Source organism: Sitodiplosis mosellana, unplaced genomic scaffold, assembly GCF_009176505.1.
Source record: "Sitodiplosis mosellana isolate CC-2019 unplaced genomic scaffold, AAFC_SMos_1.0 Smas_scaffold_6226, whole genome shotgun sequence".
NCBI lineage: Eukaryota > Metazoa > Arthropoda > Insecta > Diptera > Cecidomyiidae > Sitodiplosis > Sitodiplosis mosellana.
The window spans coordinates 8,071,065-8,092,859 of record NW_022601467.1 but is presented as its reverse complement, the minus strand read 5'-3'; the positions used below and the strand labels follow the sequence as shown (position 1 = coordinate 8,092,859).

General features: G+C 36.7%; 1 protein-coding gene across 1 annotated transcript in view; it reads right to left on the bottom strand.

Annotated features, from left to right (window-relative positions):
* Positions 1 to 10,210: 10,210 nt before the first annotated feature.
* Positions 10,211 to 21,795, bottom strand: part of LOC129579389 (uncharacterized) — a 69,872-nt gene continuing 58,287 nt past the window's right edge. Inside the window, exons 12-15 of the mRNA XM_055469456.1 lie at positions 13,831 to 13,989; positions 13,538 to 13,657; positions 13,251 to 13,363; positions 10,211 to 13,105 (exon numbers count right to left, since the gene is read on the bottom strand). Of these exons, the coding sequence (XP_055325431.1) occupies positions 12,395 to 13,105; positions 13,251 to 13,363; positions 13,538 to 13,657; positions 13,831 to 13,989 (1,103 nt within the window). The 3' untranslated portion in view covers positions 10,211 to 12,394. The remainder of the gene's footprint in view (positions 13,106 to 13,250; positions 13,364 to 13,537; positions 13,658 to 13,830; positions 13,990 to 21,795) is intronic.

Sequence of the window (21,795 nt, the reverse complement as noted above, 5' to 3'; positions counted from 1 at the left end):
TCGTAGATCAAAAGAAGCCAAACACACGAACCACAACAAAAAGCATAACAGTAAATAAAATCACATAGGCAATCACAGAGCAAATGGCAGCCGCACACACACACACACACTAAGAGTGAGAGTGAGAGTGAGAGTGGGAGTCCAAGTTGAACGATTCATTCGCTTCATTCAATGATGCGAATAACTCATTGTGCTATTACATATCTCTCCGTGTCTTAGTTTGTGGCATGCATTCCATGTTCGAATGCCGCGATTGTTGTATTGGGTGTAAAAGACATGTATTCACAACATCGACATCACACCAAAATAAAAAACAACAACATTTATGATCATAAATGCGCGTTTCATATACAAGCCATGGCAAAAAAGGATGGTTATGCCATGTGTGAGTGAATGAGTGAGTTAGTGAGTGTATGAAAGTGAAATGGAATTCTTCTTATCCATCGACTACATGAAAAGGAAACGCAAAGATGATTCCGTTTGACACATTTGTTCAAAGCGTAGATAATTTCGAACTTCACTAAATAATAATCAAAGAAAAGCGTTTGCAAAATAAAACTATTCCATCAGCATGGAGAATTGCTTCAACACCGCCATCGTCACACACACACACACACACACACACACACCATGCATACTTACCATACGAACCAAACACAAACACTGCTTATCTTTATTTATTCTTATTTTTCCCATGCGTGCTGCAATACATTTATTTATGCTGTTGGCGTAGTTTTGTCAGAACGATTTCAGATTACCAATGCACTCGCAGGAATAGTGTGAGTGTGTGTTGCCTGAATAATTACCGTTTATTCTGTCTGATGTCTGTTGATTCCGTTTGATTCAGTTGGCATTCCATCATTTGTCTCCTGGCAGCCATATCTCTTTAGTTCTCTTTTTTTTCGTTCAATATACCAGTGTGCGTGCTGTTTCATTTGGTTCAATAATGTATTGGACGATTGAATATTTGTTACATTTGGCAAAAATTTCTCTCGAGCAATCGCAATGAGACACAGATTGAGAGAAAGGAACGTAAAGAGAGTGTGTATTCGTGTGAGAGAGACAAAGAAAGAGAGAGTGAAAATGTGTGCGTAAACAAGTGAAACAAAACTATTACAATATACACATAATCGAACGAAATGTCTTGAGTTTGAGTTGGGTCCGACTGTTTTAATTTCCAATGGAAATGCTCATAGCCAGAAATTAACCGCTCTACCACCGAGTAGCAACTATATACACACGCCATACAATACACAACACACGAAATGAAAGAATACGAATGCGAATGCACATATACATTCTATGAAGCAGCAAAAACCCAATGAAAGACAGAATGAAAGAGAAGAAAAAATAAAAAAGCAAATAATGAAGCTTAACCCATTCATTATTCAATGGCAATTATAGATTTTATCTTTTCGGAAATAGATTCTGGGTAAATTGTTGCGGCATGGGTATTTTATGCATTCGTATTTTGAATGTGCCATTCGACATTTACACAACCATATATTCTCTCCTTTAACGATTGATGAAATGATTTGTATGCTGATGTTTATGAAAGCCTTTCGTTTTTGTTCCATGGTTTAGCTCTCATCCGCTCATAAGCGCTCTCGCACTCGCTTCTGTAGTCTGCTTTACCCTGGAACTGACACATTAAATGGTTATGTCTAGTGTATGTGTGTGTGTGTGAGTATGTTCGCTCCGAACCAAATAAAATTGTAATTTGTGCATTTTAGGTTAGTCGGTTTTCCTTCACATGGCAAAATAACAACAACAAAAACAAAACACAAGACAATAGACAAAACGCATTCTACTATTTCACCCGAGTGTATTATTAATTTATTTTTATTTCCCTTTCGATTGTTTTTGTTAAATGGTGAGACGTCTTCGTGATGTTCATTTGCAATCCAATGATAAACGAAATGATTCAGAAGTTCTATGAAGTCACACCGAAATTATATGAGATAGATGTGTCACTTATTTTTGACACACACACATACACATACATACATCTCAACTCTTTCTATGGTGATTTGCAATTGTGCAATTAAGTTGCACGAGACAATGACTGTTAGAGTTCTTCGTAATTTTCGAATTGGTTCACATTGCAAATAATAAAACAAGTGGAGATGTTACCGCTTGCGTTGGATTTTGGCCACCTCCCCTACTCGGAACAAAAAAAAATGTATTCATATTTCTCTTTCGGTTTTGATTGCGATCATCTCCGTTGCATTCGGCCAGTCGGTTTATCCAACACATAGTAAAATATCCTTTCCATGTCGTATATATTTTGCAACAAAATACATATGGTCACGGCCACGGCGCACGGTTACGTTACTGACATTTTTCACATGCTCATAACTCCGCTATCATAATAGATAACAAGAAAGAGTAAAGGCATAAATTCTAGCTAATTATACTAAAATTCATTTAATACAAGGAACTCTACAGTCTGTGTACTTGTTATGCAAAAGAATAAGAAGGTGTTAAAAAATGTATGAAAACTTGCGAATTTTCTAGGTATTTTTCACACGCTTACATCTCTACAAAAACCAAAAAAAAAGTTCCATTTTATGATTCGATTATTGTTGCCCCTTACTCGATCTACATTTTTTGTCTTCACTCTTCTGAAATATCTCTGATAGTGGCCATGTTATGAGCTCATTTGTATGTCAGTAACGTTACACCTCCGTGGCCGTGACCATATACGGTGTTTGGACCAGCCGGAGAAGGAACCGACCAGAAGAAGATAAACATCAATCATTGGCATAAAACACGTGCATGTTTTTGCGAATATGTGGATGAAAAGAGATTTGTATATTCACCATTTCACAAAACACGAAATCACCCTCGTTTTCCACTCCGTCCACTCTCTCTCTCTCCCTCTCGCTCGCTCGTTCGTTCTCCCTATCGCCCAGAACTCTTGCTACCGCTCCTCAAAACGGGTGCTCGCTCGCCTGGTATCTCATTCACTCGCTCCATACGCATTCACAGCATACAAATTCGCCAGTGCTGTGCCAGCCCGTGCGGTTTTTGTATAAGCACTAAACAAATGCGACCACAGCGTTTATCTTCTATTCTTATCTATGCATCCATACAAGTGAGAGAGCCAGAGAGCTGGGAGCCGAACATTGTGCGAATGGAGAAAAGAATAATTTGCAATCAAATGAACGAACGAACCAACGAACATAAAAATCATCGACAACGAAATTGAGAAGTCTTATGCTTCTTCACACACAATGCCAACAATTACACATGTCTAATTCAGCATATGCTCCATAACCAGCACTTAAATACACATCCCGAATGTAAAATAAACTGACGGGCCATCGCCTCTCGTCGTCGTCGTCGTCGTCATCGCAATACCAAAGCAGTGAGCACGAGCAGACGAGCGACGTGGCAAGAGCGAGAGAGCGAGAGAACGAGAGGGGGGGATAGGATGAGAAGACATTGAGAAAGGGATCAGTCGATTATACGACGTTCATTTCCTTCGGTTTTGTTATACCGCATGGAATCAAACCCAATCTACATACCAGAATCGTAACATAAAACATGAACAGAAAGAAAAAAAAATTGTACTCCTTTACACCAATATCGGGTGTATCGCATGCAAACAGCCATCGAAACATACAAAAAGTCGCACTGCTTCATTGAGTTGATATTTCGCCTCTTTATCCAGTTCAAATAGAGCGGCGGCCAACTATCACCACCCCGGCACAATCGAGTTCAACAGTTCCACAGCAACAACAATCAACGAAAGTAGTAGCAGCAGCAGCACAAAATACCATGATGCCAAGCAGACGTAACAGATTGCCGTGAATAGTCTTCGATAAATCTATTTATTTTTAAATGGTCATCCAGAAAATAAATATATAAATATTTATCATTCGGATTTGATTGTAATTTATGGGATCCATGCGCTTCTAATGCATGTATCGATTTCATGTGTGTTTTGAACGAAATGGATCTGATTTTAGTTTTAAACCTTTAAATTCAAACTCGATTTCCCACTCGATGAAATGTTCTATCGAATGGAATGTGTGCAATGGGACACGTGCACGCGCGCGCGCGCTCTCACATGGTCACTTTTCGTTGTGTATACTTTTGTGCCGATTTCTTCGTCACCATACTTTAGAGGTTAAATACGACAATTCGTGTCTTAATCCATCGTTTCATTCGTCTTCCCTTGGTCTTTCTTTGTGCTGTTTTTAAGCGGTTTAGTTTACGATCAAATAACGGAGTTTTATTGCGGCTATTTAACTTTTAAAGTGGATAAGCAAAACGTTAGAAATGGCCAATTTACGAAGAATAATTAATGTCGTTCCAATGGAAGAATTTTGACCACTGTTCGGGTGCTTGCGGCAGTGAGCCCGGTGCCGGGAAACATGAGTGGGAGAGAGAGAAAAAAAAGGGCGAAGCAAACTCGTACAATGGCCATAAACATGCGGCATAAAAACGCGACACGGAAAACCATTCGTTTTTAAATCAAGTGAATGGGTGACACCGCAAGATGTGAACGACCAATACATCCATTGTGCACCGATTCAAATAAAATATATACCGAGAAATAATTAAATTCGTTGCGAAACAGAGGCGGAGTTTTTCTGCATGTTTTTTTTTTCTTCTTTCGTGTCCTTTCGTTCCTAGCTATTTATCAATAGTTTTTAATGAAGTTTTCGGTTAAAAAAAACGTTAAAACGTTTTTCGAAAAACCCATTAATCCCGAGAAAAGAATGTTATACGTAGAAAGAATGCAGATTTGTAGATTCATTTCAAACTCGACACACAAACAAACATATAGATGGTGAAAAAACAAGCGATACCATTTAACTACCATTTAAAAATAAAGAATTGCTTATTTTTATGGTCCATAAAAGCGTGCGAATTTTCGCAGTTTCAGAATCAAGTGTAATGCATTTTACCTGTCTGCTGCTTCTTGTGTCTCCCACACACACACACACACACAGAGAGAGAGAGAGAGAGAGAGAGAGAGAGAGAGAGAGAGAGAGAGAAGGAGAGCAGTGCTGTGTGGCATATTAAAACAATATCCGAAATTGATTTTAAGCTGATTAGGGAAAATATATTTATCGAAGTGAGGAAATGGGAATGGCCATGGTAGATAGTATTAATGAAAATTAAAACTTGTTGTTGGCACACACAAATGCACGTACACTCTGCGGCTGAGAAATGGCAATCGAAATGAAAGTTTCCATCAATGTATAGTGTACACATCAGACTAATCGAATGTTTACCGACCGATGCAGACCGATCTTTACCGCACAATTTTCGAGAAAAACAAAAACCATCCCCTGCCGCAGAAACTAAGTTGTGGAACGCTGAGATAGAAGTTGGGTGAACCTTTTTCAGTATTAACGTAATTATTAATTTACGATAGATACGAAATGACGCTTGCATTTTGACTAATCCGATTTCGATGTAATCAATTAGTGTGTTGAGAGATGTGTTGCCATCGCAAACAAATAGATAAACTCACACACATAGTGTATATTTGTTTTGGGATAGTGATTGGCCGCTGGTTCGTGCAAATCGGTTGAGAAAGGGTCGAGCAAAGTACTTCTATATCCTTCGATGTTTATTGATTGATAGTTTTGAAAGGAGCAGCAAATTATGTTCGTCTTTTGATCATATTTTGATAAAATATAAAGTAAGCGTCACACTCAAGTACTTTGGTCCCATTAACTCTGGAGAGCGGTACGCGTGTGTGGCACACATTGTGTGCTTTTCATTTCAATCACTTACCTGAACCGAAGACATCGAGCGAGTGTATCTTCACCCAATTCATGTTGCATTGAAATAATTCATAAGAGCCGAGCGAAAAAAAGCCGTTTTGGAATGATGTCTTAGCAGAAGTGTATTTATGGATGATGTGACGAAGCGTGAAGAAAGGCATTTTATATGGGAGAGAAAAGCTGATGAATATTCGATATAGTCGATGGGGGTTTATATTTTGGATTTGTAGTCGTGCATCATGTGCAATGTGTGGGCGCGTATGTGTGTGTTTGTGTGCTACAATGGACCCAAGACGAGACGTCATTATTCCAAATTAATGTCATTCGCAATAATAATAAATGATACAGCAGTGTTGAAGCGTAAAAACAACTGGTTAAACCTATTTGTATGGGGTTGAGTAAATTTTCTCGGTGACCTGAACTTAATCTGGATTCTTTTTCTCTGTGTGTGTTTTTATGCCCTTCTGCCGCTCCCATTCCAGTCTCGCACATCAACGCGGAGAGCATCGCACTTTTCCCTTGTCTGCTGAAGATGTTGTCTAAAGTAATGATTTTTTTTTCGGTCGTTCTCTGATAAAATATCGCCCTGTTGTTCAGGCCGTTGAAAACAAGAAAAAAAAGCTGGATAAAAAACAGAGGCTCAGCATCAAATAATAATTGCCACATCTATTCTACCTGATCGATCCTTCCGGATGTCTCAAATATTTTATGCATATTTGAATTAATAACGAATAAAGTATATTACTAACCATCACATTTCCCTCCATTACAACATTCGTGTTTGACCCATTATTTGAATGAAAATAAAATCGATCCCAATTTTTTCAACATGAACATTGTGAAGTGAGTGGAGTATGCTTGCATAAGTTCTGCTTGCTAAGTGTTCAAAATGCGATTTCGTTTGAATTTTGAAATCGTTTCGTTCTGTGCACAAGCACATCACATGCTTCAAATATTTAACAGGTTTCAAAGTATGTACAAAGTAAATTCCAACTTGCTTATTAAGGCACATTGGACGATAGATGCGGTATGAGCTGGAAAGTGTTCAATACTCGTGAGCTGAAGTACATTCTTGAAAATTTCAAGATTTTTCCAATAAATTCTACTTTCAATATTTGATACGTTTATTTCTTTGAATATTCCGGCAAAACGAAACCAACATCGAACATTGTTAAGGTCATACTGTACAAACATTGCATGTGGCATCCTTTGTTCAGAGAATTACCAAATGCTATGTTTGAATTTTACATGCGCCACATCTATGGTGTACCATAGCCAAAGTGTCGATTTTTTTGTGTTTTGGTTTCGTGAGTTTGTGTTGCTGATTCATAATTCTTCGGATAAATTTTAAAATTACAGCTAATTGAACGCCATTTGCTTGCGGTCCAATGTGTAGAAAGTGGAATAGAGACAGACCACAAACGACCACGCAATATTGTGGCTGATGAATGTGTGTGCGAACCATAGTATACCATTGAGAATATTTAAGTATTCTTAAAGTTACTTAAGTATTAAAGAGGTGACACGAATCCGAATTATTGGTTGGCAAAACGAACGTCAGCTCGGTTTGCTCTGGGTATTTTGCTTTATTGAAATTAAGATTTCACAAGAAGTATTCAGCATTTCCAAATGAACCGAAACTGTGCCAAATGTGGGGTCTGTCGTTCCACAGTCCCAAGTGAAACAATAAAATCAATTCAAATCACTAACCACAAAATGTTTAGCATAAAATATTCAACATTTGCATTTGGAGCAAGACGGCACATAGTTTATGTTTATTATTTGGGCCGATCAATTTTGTGCAGTTACTTGAATCAATTTACTATTTCTTACGAATTTCGCATTAGAAATATTTTCTATTCATTGACACGAGAACACGAGAACATTCCGTTTGGACATGAAAATAGAAATAAATGATTGAAACCGGTGAAAGGATGACGCAGGTCATACATACGCAGGTGAATATAACCATTTCCCACTTAAACCTAATTAAGATGTAAATGCTTGCAGTGCGATATTAGATTTCTTATGAAAGAGCAGACCACACGGTCGAGATGCATTTGGTTTCGCCCCGGTTGACAATCAAATAACGTTGAATTTTGCAAGCAGCTTGCGAACGTGCGTGATTTGAATATGGTTTTGATGAAATGTTCACCGCTGAAAACTTTTGAAAAGTAGAATTTCTTTTGTGATCATTTAAAAGCATTCCACTTGGTTAGGCAGAGACATTCGTTCGGAATTTGTACTGCAATTTATTTTTGCATGCAGTAGGTAAGTATGGCAGAGAACTATGTTCAACAACCAATTTCCCGTTAGTAAGAATGGGGTTGTTCAGCAATGTTTAGACCGTCGTTGACAAAATTGATGCAAAAATCCCACAAAAACCTCCGGTTGTAGATGCTGCTTGTTTTAGATTATGAATGCATGAGGTGCACGCGACATATTTCAGCAGTAGCATCAGAAATGGCAATCGACCGAGTCAAAATATGCACGAGACCGAGTCACTATTCAACAATGTGAAGTGAAAGAGCGCTAAATGTAATTGGTATATGGTTGAGAGCAAAAGTAAGACCGATGTGAGACAACTAAGCTGAAGCGAAAGAAAAAAAGGAGAGAGACAGAAAAATATACGTATATAGACGGTAAAACTCGCAACTGATGACAAAAATGGCTATGACACGGCAACAGCAAGTTCTGAGTCACCGATTTCATCGTCTTATCGTGTGTGCACAATATTCATTTATGAATTCCAAAACGTTGATATTACTTGTTCGACGCAGGGAGAGAAAGAGAGCATCGAATAAGTAAAAACATTGCGTTTTCGACTACTACTACTGGTGCGCACAAAATATCGAAAATCATATGCATGACTTAAATATTTAAATATTTTCGTCGTGTGTATTTTTTATTCAATTGTTTCTGGTGTATATGTGTGTTCAATGTTTGGCTGTCATTACCAGTGCACTTTAGCCGGATTTCGTAACTATTTGAGCAATTCATTTGTCGTTGGTACGTGTGTGCAAATGCATTCGTGATTATGTCGGTTAGTGTATGTGGAATGTGTTTACTACCATTGGATAAAATGAAGGATCTGACTGACTGGCAGGGAAAAAAGGGAAACCGAACTTGTCTAGAGTATCTAGATGCACAATTGCACTTGTCTATTTCAGCAGAAAATGCTGTGAGAAAGAATGAAAACAACCATAATGATATGGTATGATATCGCACCGCATGACTATTCGAACAAACAATTTTCAAGCGGCTGTTTGATCGCACCATCTTCGCATACGTTACCTCATTCCCATTGCATTCATTCAACACATCCATATTTGTTTGCCATACACACACACACACACACACACGTACAGCATAAGGGCGAACGGAGTGTGTTGAACGATTCGTGTGTGTGTGTCTGAGGCAAAGAAGAGAATGAAGCGGCTGTTGGTTTACACATATGGTAGCAATAACGAGCTCCGTATAAATTCTTGCTGAATAATATGTCACTCTTGGGAAATATTCAGCGATTTCACACGATTAAGATAACAGTAATAATTTTTGTTTGGATGTTTAGCGAATATCGATTTATACGTTTACGTTCGACGAACCATTTCCTTACAGCATCGCACAGAATATTGATATCGATGCAATGATACGCACACATCACTTGAGAGTTAAGAGCTTATCGAATCCTATCATGTAACGACCACTTTAAAATTTCATTTCATTTCAATGCGGTTGAGAATACATTAACAATACGCTCGGAAAGTTTTAAACGCACAATGAATTTGATTGACATTTTGCAATGCATTGTCCGATTAATCAAATTTAATGTGATGCCAAGGTAATAACACTTGCGAAATTTCATCCATGTGGTTCGTAATATTCACTGCATTGAAGATTCTTCAAGGTTAAATTACGCTTCTCGCATAATATGAATGAATGATGAAAAGGGGGAATAACGTCTTCTTTTGAAATTAAATTCCACAACAAAAAAGGCATTTTTTTTTTAAATTTCAATTGAATTTTCCCCAGCCAATCAGTTTTGAACAAATCAGGAATAAATCAGTTTTGAATATGGGATTTTATCAATATTTCGTACTGTAAATCATACGAAGTAAAATTAATTTGAGTAAAACAAATTCAAATTTGGCAGTTGTCCATCATAGACATCTAGCGGCCAAAGAAGAAAACCCTATCCAGGAATGCAATTGAGCTTTCTGTGCTTTGCCAATGACTTTATCCTTAAAGCTCTATAAACATTTCCAACGGATAAAATGGAACACCGTCGACCAGCTTTCACTTTAAGGACACGTGAAAAGCCAAGAGCTTTTCAAGGAAAATTGTAACTGCAGTGCGAAATGTCGGTAAAGAAAATACAAAAACTTGTTTATTGTTTTATGTTCATCATTTATTTATTTTTTGCTGTTGCTTTAATCTTTGCAGCAATGATATAGTTTGTTATTTTGTCAGTTTATGATTAATATTAGTTCCATTTCATTATTAACTATTTTTTGGTTTTACTCAAAACCATCATCGGTCAAATATCCCAAAATGAAATGCATCAAATTGTGTGGAAGTTTGCCATTTTGTGTAGCATTCCAATTCCAAAGTCTATTTCGCATGTCTATAATCCAATCACATCTGTTTCGAATGCATTTCAATTCAATAAATGTTTCTTGAACACCTTTTTTTATTCTTATGTTCTCATTTTTTGATTAGATTTCGTTTTTTTTCTCTTGTGGCTTCGAAACTGTTTTACATATCGATTTAATACTCAAATATTAACATTAACATTTCTTACAATCTAAATGATTTGTTATCGTTACACTCTATCTTGGTTTTATGTACAGTTCAAACATCATTTTATATTTTTTTTCCCTTCGTTATACACACCAAATGGTTTCTTAGATTTGACTCTATTATTTAGCAGTTACACTAAATTTAAATATGTACCATTGTCTTATCCTCCTATTAATATAGCATTTTTTCCGTCTTAAATTGGCTACATGAAAAGTGGTGTGTGTGTGTTTTTTTTTTTTTTGCTTCTTTCCTTCATTGTAAACATTTCCAGTCGCATTCAATTTCAATTTACTTTATTTTATTGGCTTCATACCTAACGTTTTTTACTTAGATAAATGTATTTGCTAAATTGTCTTGCCTCCAAAACGAATTTCGTTTTGAATTTTATTTTATTTTTAGAAATATGTGTCTTTTTTTTGTTGTTAGAATAGAAAAAATCCAAACACAAAAACAATGATTAGAAAATCAACTATATTTGTTTAAGTAATGAGATACTTATGGAAGTCAATTACGAAAGGAGTAGTTGCTGTGTGTACAATTCGGCGTTTCAATGATTCGAGTATGTTTTTTCGGATGTTATTCAAGCCACAAAATAGCATTCGATACTCGAATCATCAATTCCATTTATAAATAATTTGATTTCGCACTTAAAAGTTTCGTTTCATTACACAATTCAATATATGTTGATTTTTTGTTCCTTAATTGATGGATGAAAAACCCACTCGGTATTTAAATAATATACTCGATATTTGTTGAAATGTATCGATTGCAATCAGTGTATTTGGATATGTTAGGCGTTACAAGTGTGCTCCTCTCATTTTAGGCAAAAATTTCATGTGGAGTCCACTTCATACAATTACACCCATTGTTCAAAAGATGATGAGCATAGAATGATTTCGTTTTGTGTCCAAACAATGTGTTTTTTTCTTCTTCTTAGTTTTTGTTTACAAACAATCACTGAACAGATTCTGTAATAAAATATAAATAGAGGGTTTTGCTATTGTTTCTTTTTTTTGGTTCAAGTTACATTTTTATAAACCTAATTTATGGATTGATATAAGTGATAGGAGTATGTGTAAATGTTGCTTTTGACATTTGTGTCTTTGGTTGATAGGCTATTTTACTGACATCAGTTCACCAGGTGTATTTCTTTTTCGGATTTTATTTGTGAAGATCATTTCGATTATTTTCACCTTAAAATCTAACAACAAACATTTATTATCTAAACGTCATTAATGCTTAATCGTAAAATATTTTTGTGGCTGTGTACAACGTTGGAATGGTTCCGATTTATTTGTTTGGTTGGTTGGTTTTATCGTGTATGTTCTTTAATCCTTCTGATTTTAAATAGTACGTGTGGTAGTTGATTAGATTAGGTAAAACATTGATATCAAGTGAATGAATAAATCTGATGACATTACTGATATGACTGACTGAGTACAGGAATGGGGACAGATGAATGGGGCATTGAAATGGGGCGTGGGAGAGACAGAGAGAGAGAGAGAGGAAATATGTTTTGAATGTTTTGGGCAAAAGTGAGTGTTTTTATTTGAATCGTGTTTGTAGACCATCACAATGTATTTGGGATATGCTGTTTCCATGTTCATAATTTGAATATTATTCACAAAAAGAATGTATATTTTCAAGTGTTTTCTTATTCAACAACTCAAACCGAACCCATTTTGGCTGGGGAAGTGAAATTTTTATATATTTTATTTTGGGTTTTCGTTCACATTGCTAATTTTGCCGACATTAAAATGTCAATGAGTCTGAGTTCGAGTTTTTAGCTTATCGGCTTATTTATTTATTTATTTTTTCTTTCTATGTTCGGTATGCGAAATCGAAATTTACACGCAACTCTCAGGCCCAGGTAATGTGTCTGTGATTATGTGATTTCGATTATTGTTGGGGTGATTTCGATTCGATTCTTTATTTGTTGAGCTATGATTCATGGTATTGGCGTGCGTGGTTGAGTTGATGCGCGTTGGTGCAATACCGATGCCACCGTTGCCATTGACGCTGCCGCCGCCACCGCTGCTGCTCGTATTGGGCAATAATTGATTGGCTATCGAGCTATTACTTAAATTCAACAGATCGGAATTAATGGCAATTGAACCAAATTCATCGGTGAATTTAGTAGCGTTCGCTTGTTGTCGAAAGTCTAACAAATGGTTTTGTTGCATTTGTGGATTATTTGATGTGGGTGCTGGTTCTGTTGCTGCTACAAATGTGTGGAACTGTTGCTGATAATTTGGTTCAGGGTTTGAATTTAATTGTCGATAGTCTATCGTATTTCGATCGTAGGCCGAAAATGGATTTGTTGCCGACGATAGAATGGTTTTTGCTTGATTGTTGCCAAGCACACCGCCACTCATTGTGCCGGAAAATGATTGCGTTGACTTTGTTGCGATTGAATCATAAATGGGTGGCTGCAATAGCTGTTGCTGCAGTTGCTGTGAGCTTTTCGTTAGGGTTTGTGTCTTTGTTTCGTTGTTGCGACGCAGCGTGCTCGAGTGACTAGATGGAGTTATCTTCGGTTCAAACTCCGGTCCCGATTCCTACGAAACGCGACGAAGAAAAGAAAACATTTGAAATATTATTTATAATCGCATTATCAAAATGACCAGGGCCATGGTACTGTTTTTTTTGGTTTTCTCCTATCATAATTGGAAAATATTATGCCTTTTGGCGCAGAGTACTTACGAAAGTGGCACTGGGACTGTAATTAGATTTCGACAAAAACAATGCATCTGGTCGTAAAAGTGGAGGCGTCGTTGCTGCCTGTGCTGCTTTAAATGATTGTGTACTTTCTGAATCTGCAGAGATTCATGACGTTCATGGAATGAACGGAAAAGAGCGTTAGAATGTGAGCGAGAGCGAAAGAAAGAAAGGCACACACCAGAAGAAAAAGAGCGAATAGTTTATGGAAACGCAATGTTTCCGGTGGCAATAAAATATGTCTGAATGAAAGTGTTCAAAATTATACATACTTTTTTGTGCATTCAAAATGTCCGGTTGCTTTTCGATGCCTTGTTTTAACGTGTATGCGACGACATAGCGTTGTTGACCAGTTCCCATATCCAACGGTGCGGTTACAGTCATATCCATTCCTTAATGGCCCGACAATACAATACGATTCACAGGGAGACGAAGCAATAGAAACGGCGAGCAAGAGAGAAAAAAAATAGTTGAGGTTAGTATGCAAAAAGTAGAGAGAAAAAACCAACGACCTCAACCCTAAAAACATGAATGCAGTAAACAGAGCGGAGAAAAAAAAACTTACCCAAATGCTTATCCTTATCGTCACAAATGTTCCGTGACACGGGATCGCGTCGTTTACGTATCGCCAACACCACGATCAATAGCACAGCGATGCCGATAGTCAACAATGTTCCAGTTAATAAAGCCGCTAATGGTAAAATCGATAAACCGAGTCCGCCATCTATCGACAAACAGGGAACAGAGAACAGGAAAAATTAAATAAAACGAAAACATTTCGAACATCAACTGTTTATGCATGCACGAAACAACTGTTTTGTTAGCTATGTAAGTGTGTGTGTATGTGTATGTGTTTGAAAATAATTTCAAATTAAAATTTGTTTGCATTTTTTCGCACTCGCGTATTAGGCAATCACAAAATACCATATAATTTTGAAATGTTGCCAGCGAGAGCATTTTTGGTTTTATCTACGCGCGTAGGAGAGCGAGAGCGAGTATGAATGAGCGAATAGGCAAAGTGTATTTTGCAAATATTCCTACATTGTTCAAGAGCACAAAGTGTATCATTTTTTGGTACAATGTTATCAGCAGTGAAAACGAGCACCAGGAGTCAAAACATAAAGAAATCTTTGGGTTTGCGGAAAATTTGATGTAATTTTTTGTGACTCTCTCTGTGCAAAATTGAAGCTAATGACCGCAACGAAACAACCATTCGAGAGAAAACCGAATCAGAAACTCAATGTGCGTGGAAATATCCAAAAGTGGCAGCAGCAGCAGCAGCAGCAGCATGACAATAGAACATATAATTTTGATACTCGAGAGGATTAAACTTGTTCAGAATACGGAAAAGCACATAAAGTCGCTTGCAACATTTTAACTAAACAATATTGTTGTTTCCGCTTATGTTGTGGCATGCATACGAATGTCAATCGTACACATACACACACAGTTTTGCCATAGATAATCAATATGGAAGCTAAACAAAGGTATATTATGCTGGAACAACAATAGCTCATACAATCGCTCGGTGAATGAACGGAGATCGTCATCCTTGCACATTGCAACACTAGCATGCGGATATTGTGAGTGCTGCGAGCAACGATGACATCGAACCAAACTTCTTATAAAAGGAAAGCATAAAAATAGAAGCATCAAACGAGATGACGGTAATAAAATGCAATTTTCTGCCGATAGTCAAGCAAAGCGTTGTTCTCTGTGCATGAAGCCGAATTTGGTCGATGCTGCTGTCGTCATCGTTATCATCATCTCCGTCGCTAGCCGTGTACACACAAATCACGGACAATTTTATAGAATTTGTCTATGTTAATGATGTGATGTGTTGTAGCACGGTATTATATAAATATGTTGATATACCGGTTACAGATGGATAGCAAGAGATAAGTCTATGGATTCCTTCGATGTATCAGGCTACCATTACAGTGGAAAGCACTTTGCACATATAACAAAAAAGAAGATGCCATAAAATTAGTTTCGCTTCTTCTGGCTTTTAATTATACTCTGGTTCTTTATCGCCTTAGTGTTATAACTTTTGAGATTGAAGCTGCGATTGAAATTAATACAAACGGTCCATATAACTTTTTCTTCCTTTTGCTGTCCTACATTTTGGTTTATGATTCATTTCATAATTCAATGAGAAGCCTGATTGAAGTACTTTGCATACAATTTTTGTGTGTCATTTTCCCGAAATCCTTCAAACAACAGAAATTGTCCATAATTGTAATTTCAAAATGGAAATCCATGAATTCCATGCGGCTCAAGAAGGATTTCTCTGTTTACTTCTTGAAAAAGATTTTTGAATTTTTTCCATCACATCGTTTCGTATGCAATGCGACAATTTACATTTAAAGTGACATTCCAAGTGTGTAAACAATATGAAAACGCAGTGATAAAGAACGATTCGCTGGCTTTTGAGTGGGCGTTTTATTCAATTTCAACTGCACAGCACACAAATACACAACATTCATTGCACACCAAATGTAATTTAAATCGAAGAAACATTGGTACATTCCTTAAGTTCAAGCATCCGTTAAAGATATGTTCGTTTCTCGTATTTGGGCGCCCATGATTGAAAATCCGATTTTCGACATGTTTTATGTCGAACAAAATACTTGTATCGTTTAATTGGCATTTCAGAGTTTCGGAATCGCTTACGAATTCAATTATTCATGTATAATTCAATTGGACGGTAGTATCGATGGCATATCAACTTATGAACAGATTACCATAACGCATCAAAGTCAATTACTACATCGATTCTCTATACATTCATATACTTGTATTGTATCTGACAGAGTTTTCCAACATTACCCAATAGTTTGCCACCGAAAATTAGTTTGGTCGAGAGATTTCCACATAATTTATGTTCATTCGATCGTTTGACATAGAATCGAATACCAAGTGTTTGCTGCATTCAATGAATGCCAATTAATATCTCGGTTTTAATTAATAGAATTCCGAACGGATGTCGATTTTTGGTTGAAAACTTTCTTGAAATTCCTTCGAAATGAGATCGGAATCGGGAGCGAATAAATTCAAAATGTAAAAAATGGACAGATATGAGCAATTTATGATTTATTGGCTCTAATTCAATCGAAATGGGGTGCTTGAAAGTGGAATGACAACAATTTTTACGAGCAATAATTGCGATCAACCTAGCGAAAACGTTGATTTGTTTGAATAAATCATTTGAAATGTACGACAGAGAGAGAGAGAAAGAGAAAGAGAGAGAGAGAGAGAGAAATTGAAAAAGGTAAATTCAGCAGTTCAACAAAACAAAATATTTGAAATAGAAAGAGAAAAAAAATTGAATCACATGAACCATACTATTTCTTCCGTCGACATTGCACTTATATATTTTTCCTTTTTAGCGTTCGCATTTTGCCCTGTTTGCATAGTAAATTTGTATGTGTCAGTATTTGTTTTTGATTTAAATATCTGTCTGATTTTGTGTTCTATTTACTTTTAAGCTATAAATTATTTTCCAGTGAATTCATTCAGAAAGTGAACGCAGAAGAAAAACACCAACTTTCATCGTAACCACGGCAACCAGGGAGAGGAAGTCAGAGAGAGTCAACGGTGCACAAGCGGCAAAGAAGGATATAGACACAGAGCGAGTAAGCAAAATAGAAGCGAAACATGATTAGACTAAATGGCAAAGCATAAACGAACCGTACAAAATTACCGTTCACACTGCCATGCAAACGGCAAAGCATTTAGAGACAACGACGACACTGCTGCCGAACAAAACGGAGGAAAATAAATAAACAAACAAACAATTATGCTGCATGGATTTGCAAATCCGAATGATTATGAAATTGTATTTCGGGAAAAATGTATACATTGCCATAGCATGATGTTTGCTCGCCAGTAATGGGTCTCTGTGTCTGTGCTCCAATGTTGTCTCTTCTTTTGCTCTCTAAAAATACACGATTTCAATCTCGTTTTTCACTTTGTCTTTAAAATGAAAAAAAAATCATTTTTTTTTCTCCATCATCCACAGTTGTTGTCATGCGATTTCTTCGGTCTTTAAATAGTTCCATTTGGATAAATGGAAATGGGCGCAAAAACGCCAAAAACACGATTGGAAACGTGCGCCTTCGAGAAGCACCGAAGTCACTGTGATTTATACCAATTGCTCGACTGACTCGGAAATTGCGTATTTCTTTTCATTGGCGCGTAGAAAATGTCGGCAACGGAGGTGATGCTTTTCTTGACAAATTCAGTGAAAACTGTAATTTATTTAAATCATACATCATTTAACAGAACGGAAGTTAGTCAAATGTATTGAGTAAATATTTGGCTAAAAATATAAATTATGCAAATTCCGACAATCGCTCCATTAAGTCAAAATAAATAACTGAGGTGTTCAAACTTGTGAAACTGCAAGGGGTGAACATAATGCATACCGGGCAACGCAGCCAACTTCACGTTGGTTACTACTGAAACCCATTGACGTATGCTTGTGATTGAAAAACAAACAAACTAATGTTAACCAAATGAAAATTAGTTCCGAAAAAAATTGGAAAAAAAATATCCAGAAAGAGTGCATGTTCCACTTATATTTAGCCAAATTAAAAAAAAAATCGTTGGTTTTGTTTCGTTACAACAGTGCTTTAAAATAATTTTTTTTTCAATATCTTCATACTTGCATTCTAATCAAAAAGCAAAATTTTGTAGCGAAACAAAACCTACGTGTTTTTAAAAATTTGGCTAAATATATAAGTAGAAAAGGTACTCTTTCAGGAAATATGTTTTCTATTTTTTTTTTGAAACTACTTTTCATTTGGTTTTAGTTAACTTCAATTTGTTTATTTTTCAATCAGAAGCATACGTCAATCGCAACGCAAAGTGGCACAAGCTTGTACCATTTTTCGCATACACACGCGTATGAACGCGATGATTAGATGCAGAAAATGGGTCATGCTTGTGCCACTTTGCGTTACGACTAACTCTAGTGGACCGGGCAACCGCTTTGACGTGGCGCTGTCAACAATGTTGCCCCATTTATTCACACTTTGTGAAACTGTCGTTCCGTACATCTCAAGTGTTGGTTGCATTCAATCTTCCCAAATCGCATTTCCTTCATGAAATGTTTCACCCTTTTTTCTACGTCGAATAATAATTAACACAAACGAATTGAGTGAATTAACATTTTTAATCAACAACACTATAACACGGAGGCATTCTCCGTTTAAAAAAAACAGAATCTTCGTTTTTTCTTTGTTACTCAACTGAATGCTCATCAAGAATGTTGTTCATTTTATGTCAATGGAGAAAAAAAAGTCATCCACATTACATCCGGGCTGGAATTCTAAGTCATTCCACCAAAATCGTTCGGAATTATTTTTTTCGTACATAAGACCATATTGGAGTGAAAGAGAGAGATTCCACTATTTTTCAACGTGCCACCGGAATTATTCCGATAACTCAAGGAAGAGTGGATTGTGTGAGAAATAATTCCGGTGGCACGCTGAAAAATAGTGGAGTCTCTCTCTTTCACTCCAATTCCGAACGATTTTGGTGGAATGACTTAGAATTCCAGCCCCGTACAATTCTGTTTTCGTATTAAAACCGTAAAATATTTGCAAGTGAAAAAAGGCCAAGGCGTAAAAAGGAAACCGAAATCCCACCGCATTCTCAAGATTCCTGCTGCAAAATCATTTCATCCCTACCGACGATTCACATTGATATATCCAAGGCGAGGCTGGCAAAGCAAACGAACGAAAAAACAGAGAGGGCAACAGCACTCGTTGCTCATTTTTCAAATGTTCTTCTGCGTTTTATTTTATATATCCTGCGGCCTTTTTGCCTACTCGTAAATTGCCATTAAATAAGCCGGCATGGGGCACATACAAACTTAAATAAATCACATTTTATTATAGCTGAAAGAAATTGCGTACACGGTAACCGCATCACCGGGACTAAACAAGAGACTGAACAGCACACCAACGTCACCACCACCACCACCACCACCATGCCACAACTGAATTTGTGCTATTGTGCTCTATGTCCGTTGACATAGCAAAAATCGTGCATTCAAACGGGAAATTGGCAAAGAATAACAAAATTATATCACCAGATTAGAAAGTCAGCACGGAACAAACGGAATTACCTAACCGAAAAATGTGCACACAAAACAATGGAAACACACTCCACTATTGTAGTATACGGTTTTTCATTGTGTTGGAACGCTTCACCTGGCTCAAGATATTTGGAAGCGTTTGTCACATTCAGAGTCATTGAACTTATTTGAGTTTCCACAATGATATTCAAAACCGAGAAAAAAAACTAGTTAATGAATTCATAAAGATGGGAAACAGTGTGCCTAGACAAGTGAATCAATCATCATGAAAATCAACTAGAGCTTGAGAATTGAATGAATTAATCTTGAAAGAACATGGTTCTTTCCATCAACTTATATTAATTATTTAATGTTCAGAAACATTTGAAATCCTCCTACTCACGAAAGTCCTGCATCAAATGTAGGTAAAAAGTATGGAGTGTTTTGGGCGAATGAAAGAAAAAAGGCACCCTGTTGTTCAACAATCAACACACCCAAAGCCATTGTGAACAGGTACGATTTTCTATGGTTATGGACAGAAAGGCAATAACCATGACTATCTGGTATAAATACTTCGCTCGATGTTGTCCATATTTTCTTTCAGAAATTTGATTTATTCGATCAATTTTCAAGTTTTCAATGCAAGAATCTCATAAATCGCACAAGCTTCTCGAGTAAATGCTCTTCAGTGGCTTTTCATCTCCACGAAGAATGAAAAGTTTCTCAACATTTCGTTCCATTGATTATTTTGAGTGCTTGACGTTTAGAAATTCAATTGAAAGCCAATGAATATTATTTAAGTGGTGCGTTCGTTGAACATTGGAAAATCTTTGGATGGCATGTTAAGAAAAAGTTGCTCTATCGCCACACAGTCAAAAATAAATGTCCACATTTGGGCGTAATTTCGACTGGTAGAGGCGCCCAGTCCTATATTTTGCCTAGCAAACGGAGTTTCAGACGAAATACAGACTAGATTTCAAGCGGAATTTCGCCTGTAGCTCAAGGTACTAGCAGAAATATCGGCTGAATGAGTCTTTGGCTGAAAAAACGCCCAGATGTAGACTTTTATTTTTTGATGTGCAGATATGGAAACCAATGCTGACCGATATTCATTTAAATTAGATTATTAATTGCAATGCTCCGCAATAATGTGTGATAGTTCTTTTGTTTGGAAGAAAGTGAGGTAGGCTTTGCTTTGGTAAATATATCTTGATACAACTCATAATTGGTTTTTTAAAATCACCCCTTATTTTTGTCGGAACGTGTTGAATAAACTTTGTGTTGCTCAACATTTACAATTGAATGGTTTTTCAGATGTTTCGCGTTCCAATCATGTTCCCCGCGTGAAAAAATAGTAACTGAGCAGTCGGTTAACTAATTTGGGACAAAAATGACTTACTTTGATTCCACGACTGCTAGTGTCAAACGTAAATGCACAACAGCGACAAGTCACATAATACTAAACGCATCCATTCTTAATGGGAACCGAATGTAATTTTTTCGCGCGGAATTCGAAAACAATGCAAAATGAATGGGTGCGTTTAATATTATGCAGCATACTAGCGATGATTGCTTCTGATTGACATTTCAGTACAAAGTGTAGTGTAAATCTATCATAGTTAACTGAAATCATTTGAAGTTACCAGTCAATCTAAGTTGATTCATTTGGGACCAAATGATTTTTTTTTTGGAACAAAAACATAAATTAAATCAACTAAAGTCAACTGAAGTTATAGTCAGTCAGTCATTTTTTTTCACACGGGTCATTACGTTCCATCCTCAGCACATGATAATTTGCCGGGTAATGCATTCAGTGGCCGAACTAACACACACATAAACCAACGCGGACTATGCAATTTTCTAGGAACGAGTGCCTGCACACATAAAGTTCAATGCAAGAAAGCTAATACGATTTTTGGTGCGTTCATGCACCGTCATTTTGGGAGAATATTTAAAATTTTAAAAATTTCGAAAATTCTGTTCTTTTTTTCATTCGTAGTTCCAGTTCATTCAGTGCGTGTGCGGATGTTCCAAGTCTTGAAGGCTCTTTGCATGGTATATTTTAATTTGCATTCAATTGATTTTCTGCTCTTCATATTTTTCACACTGCTTGACCCAGTGGATGGAACAAAGTATGGTCGGTAATTAACATCATGCCGACGAGAGAGAAAGCTGAATGCGATTGTTTGAGAATAATTTTTGTTGGTTGCGAATTTTTTTTTCCGAACGCTTTTTATTCTCCTCTGCTTTAATTTGGATGAACATAAAGATGTTGAATATACATTGAACCTTTGCAGCCCATTCGGTCGTTTTGTTTTCTTCTATTTTATTGTGTTGTGACTTGAATTGGCCGGAGTTTCATCGGCCTCTTAATATGAGATTATGTGTCGTTATTTTCTTTGTGTAATGGAAAGAAAAAAAAGTTACTTTTAATTAGGCCGTCTGTTC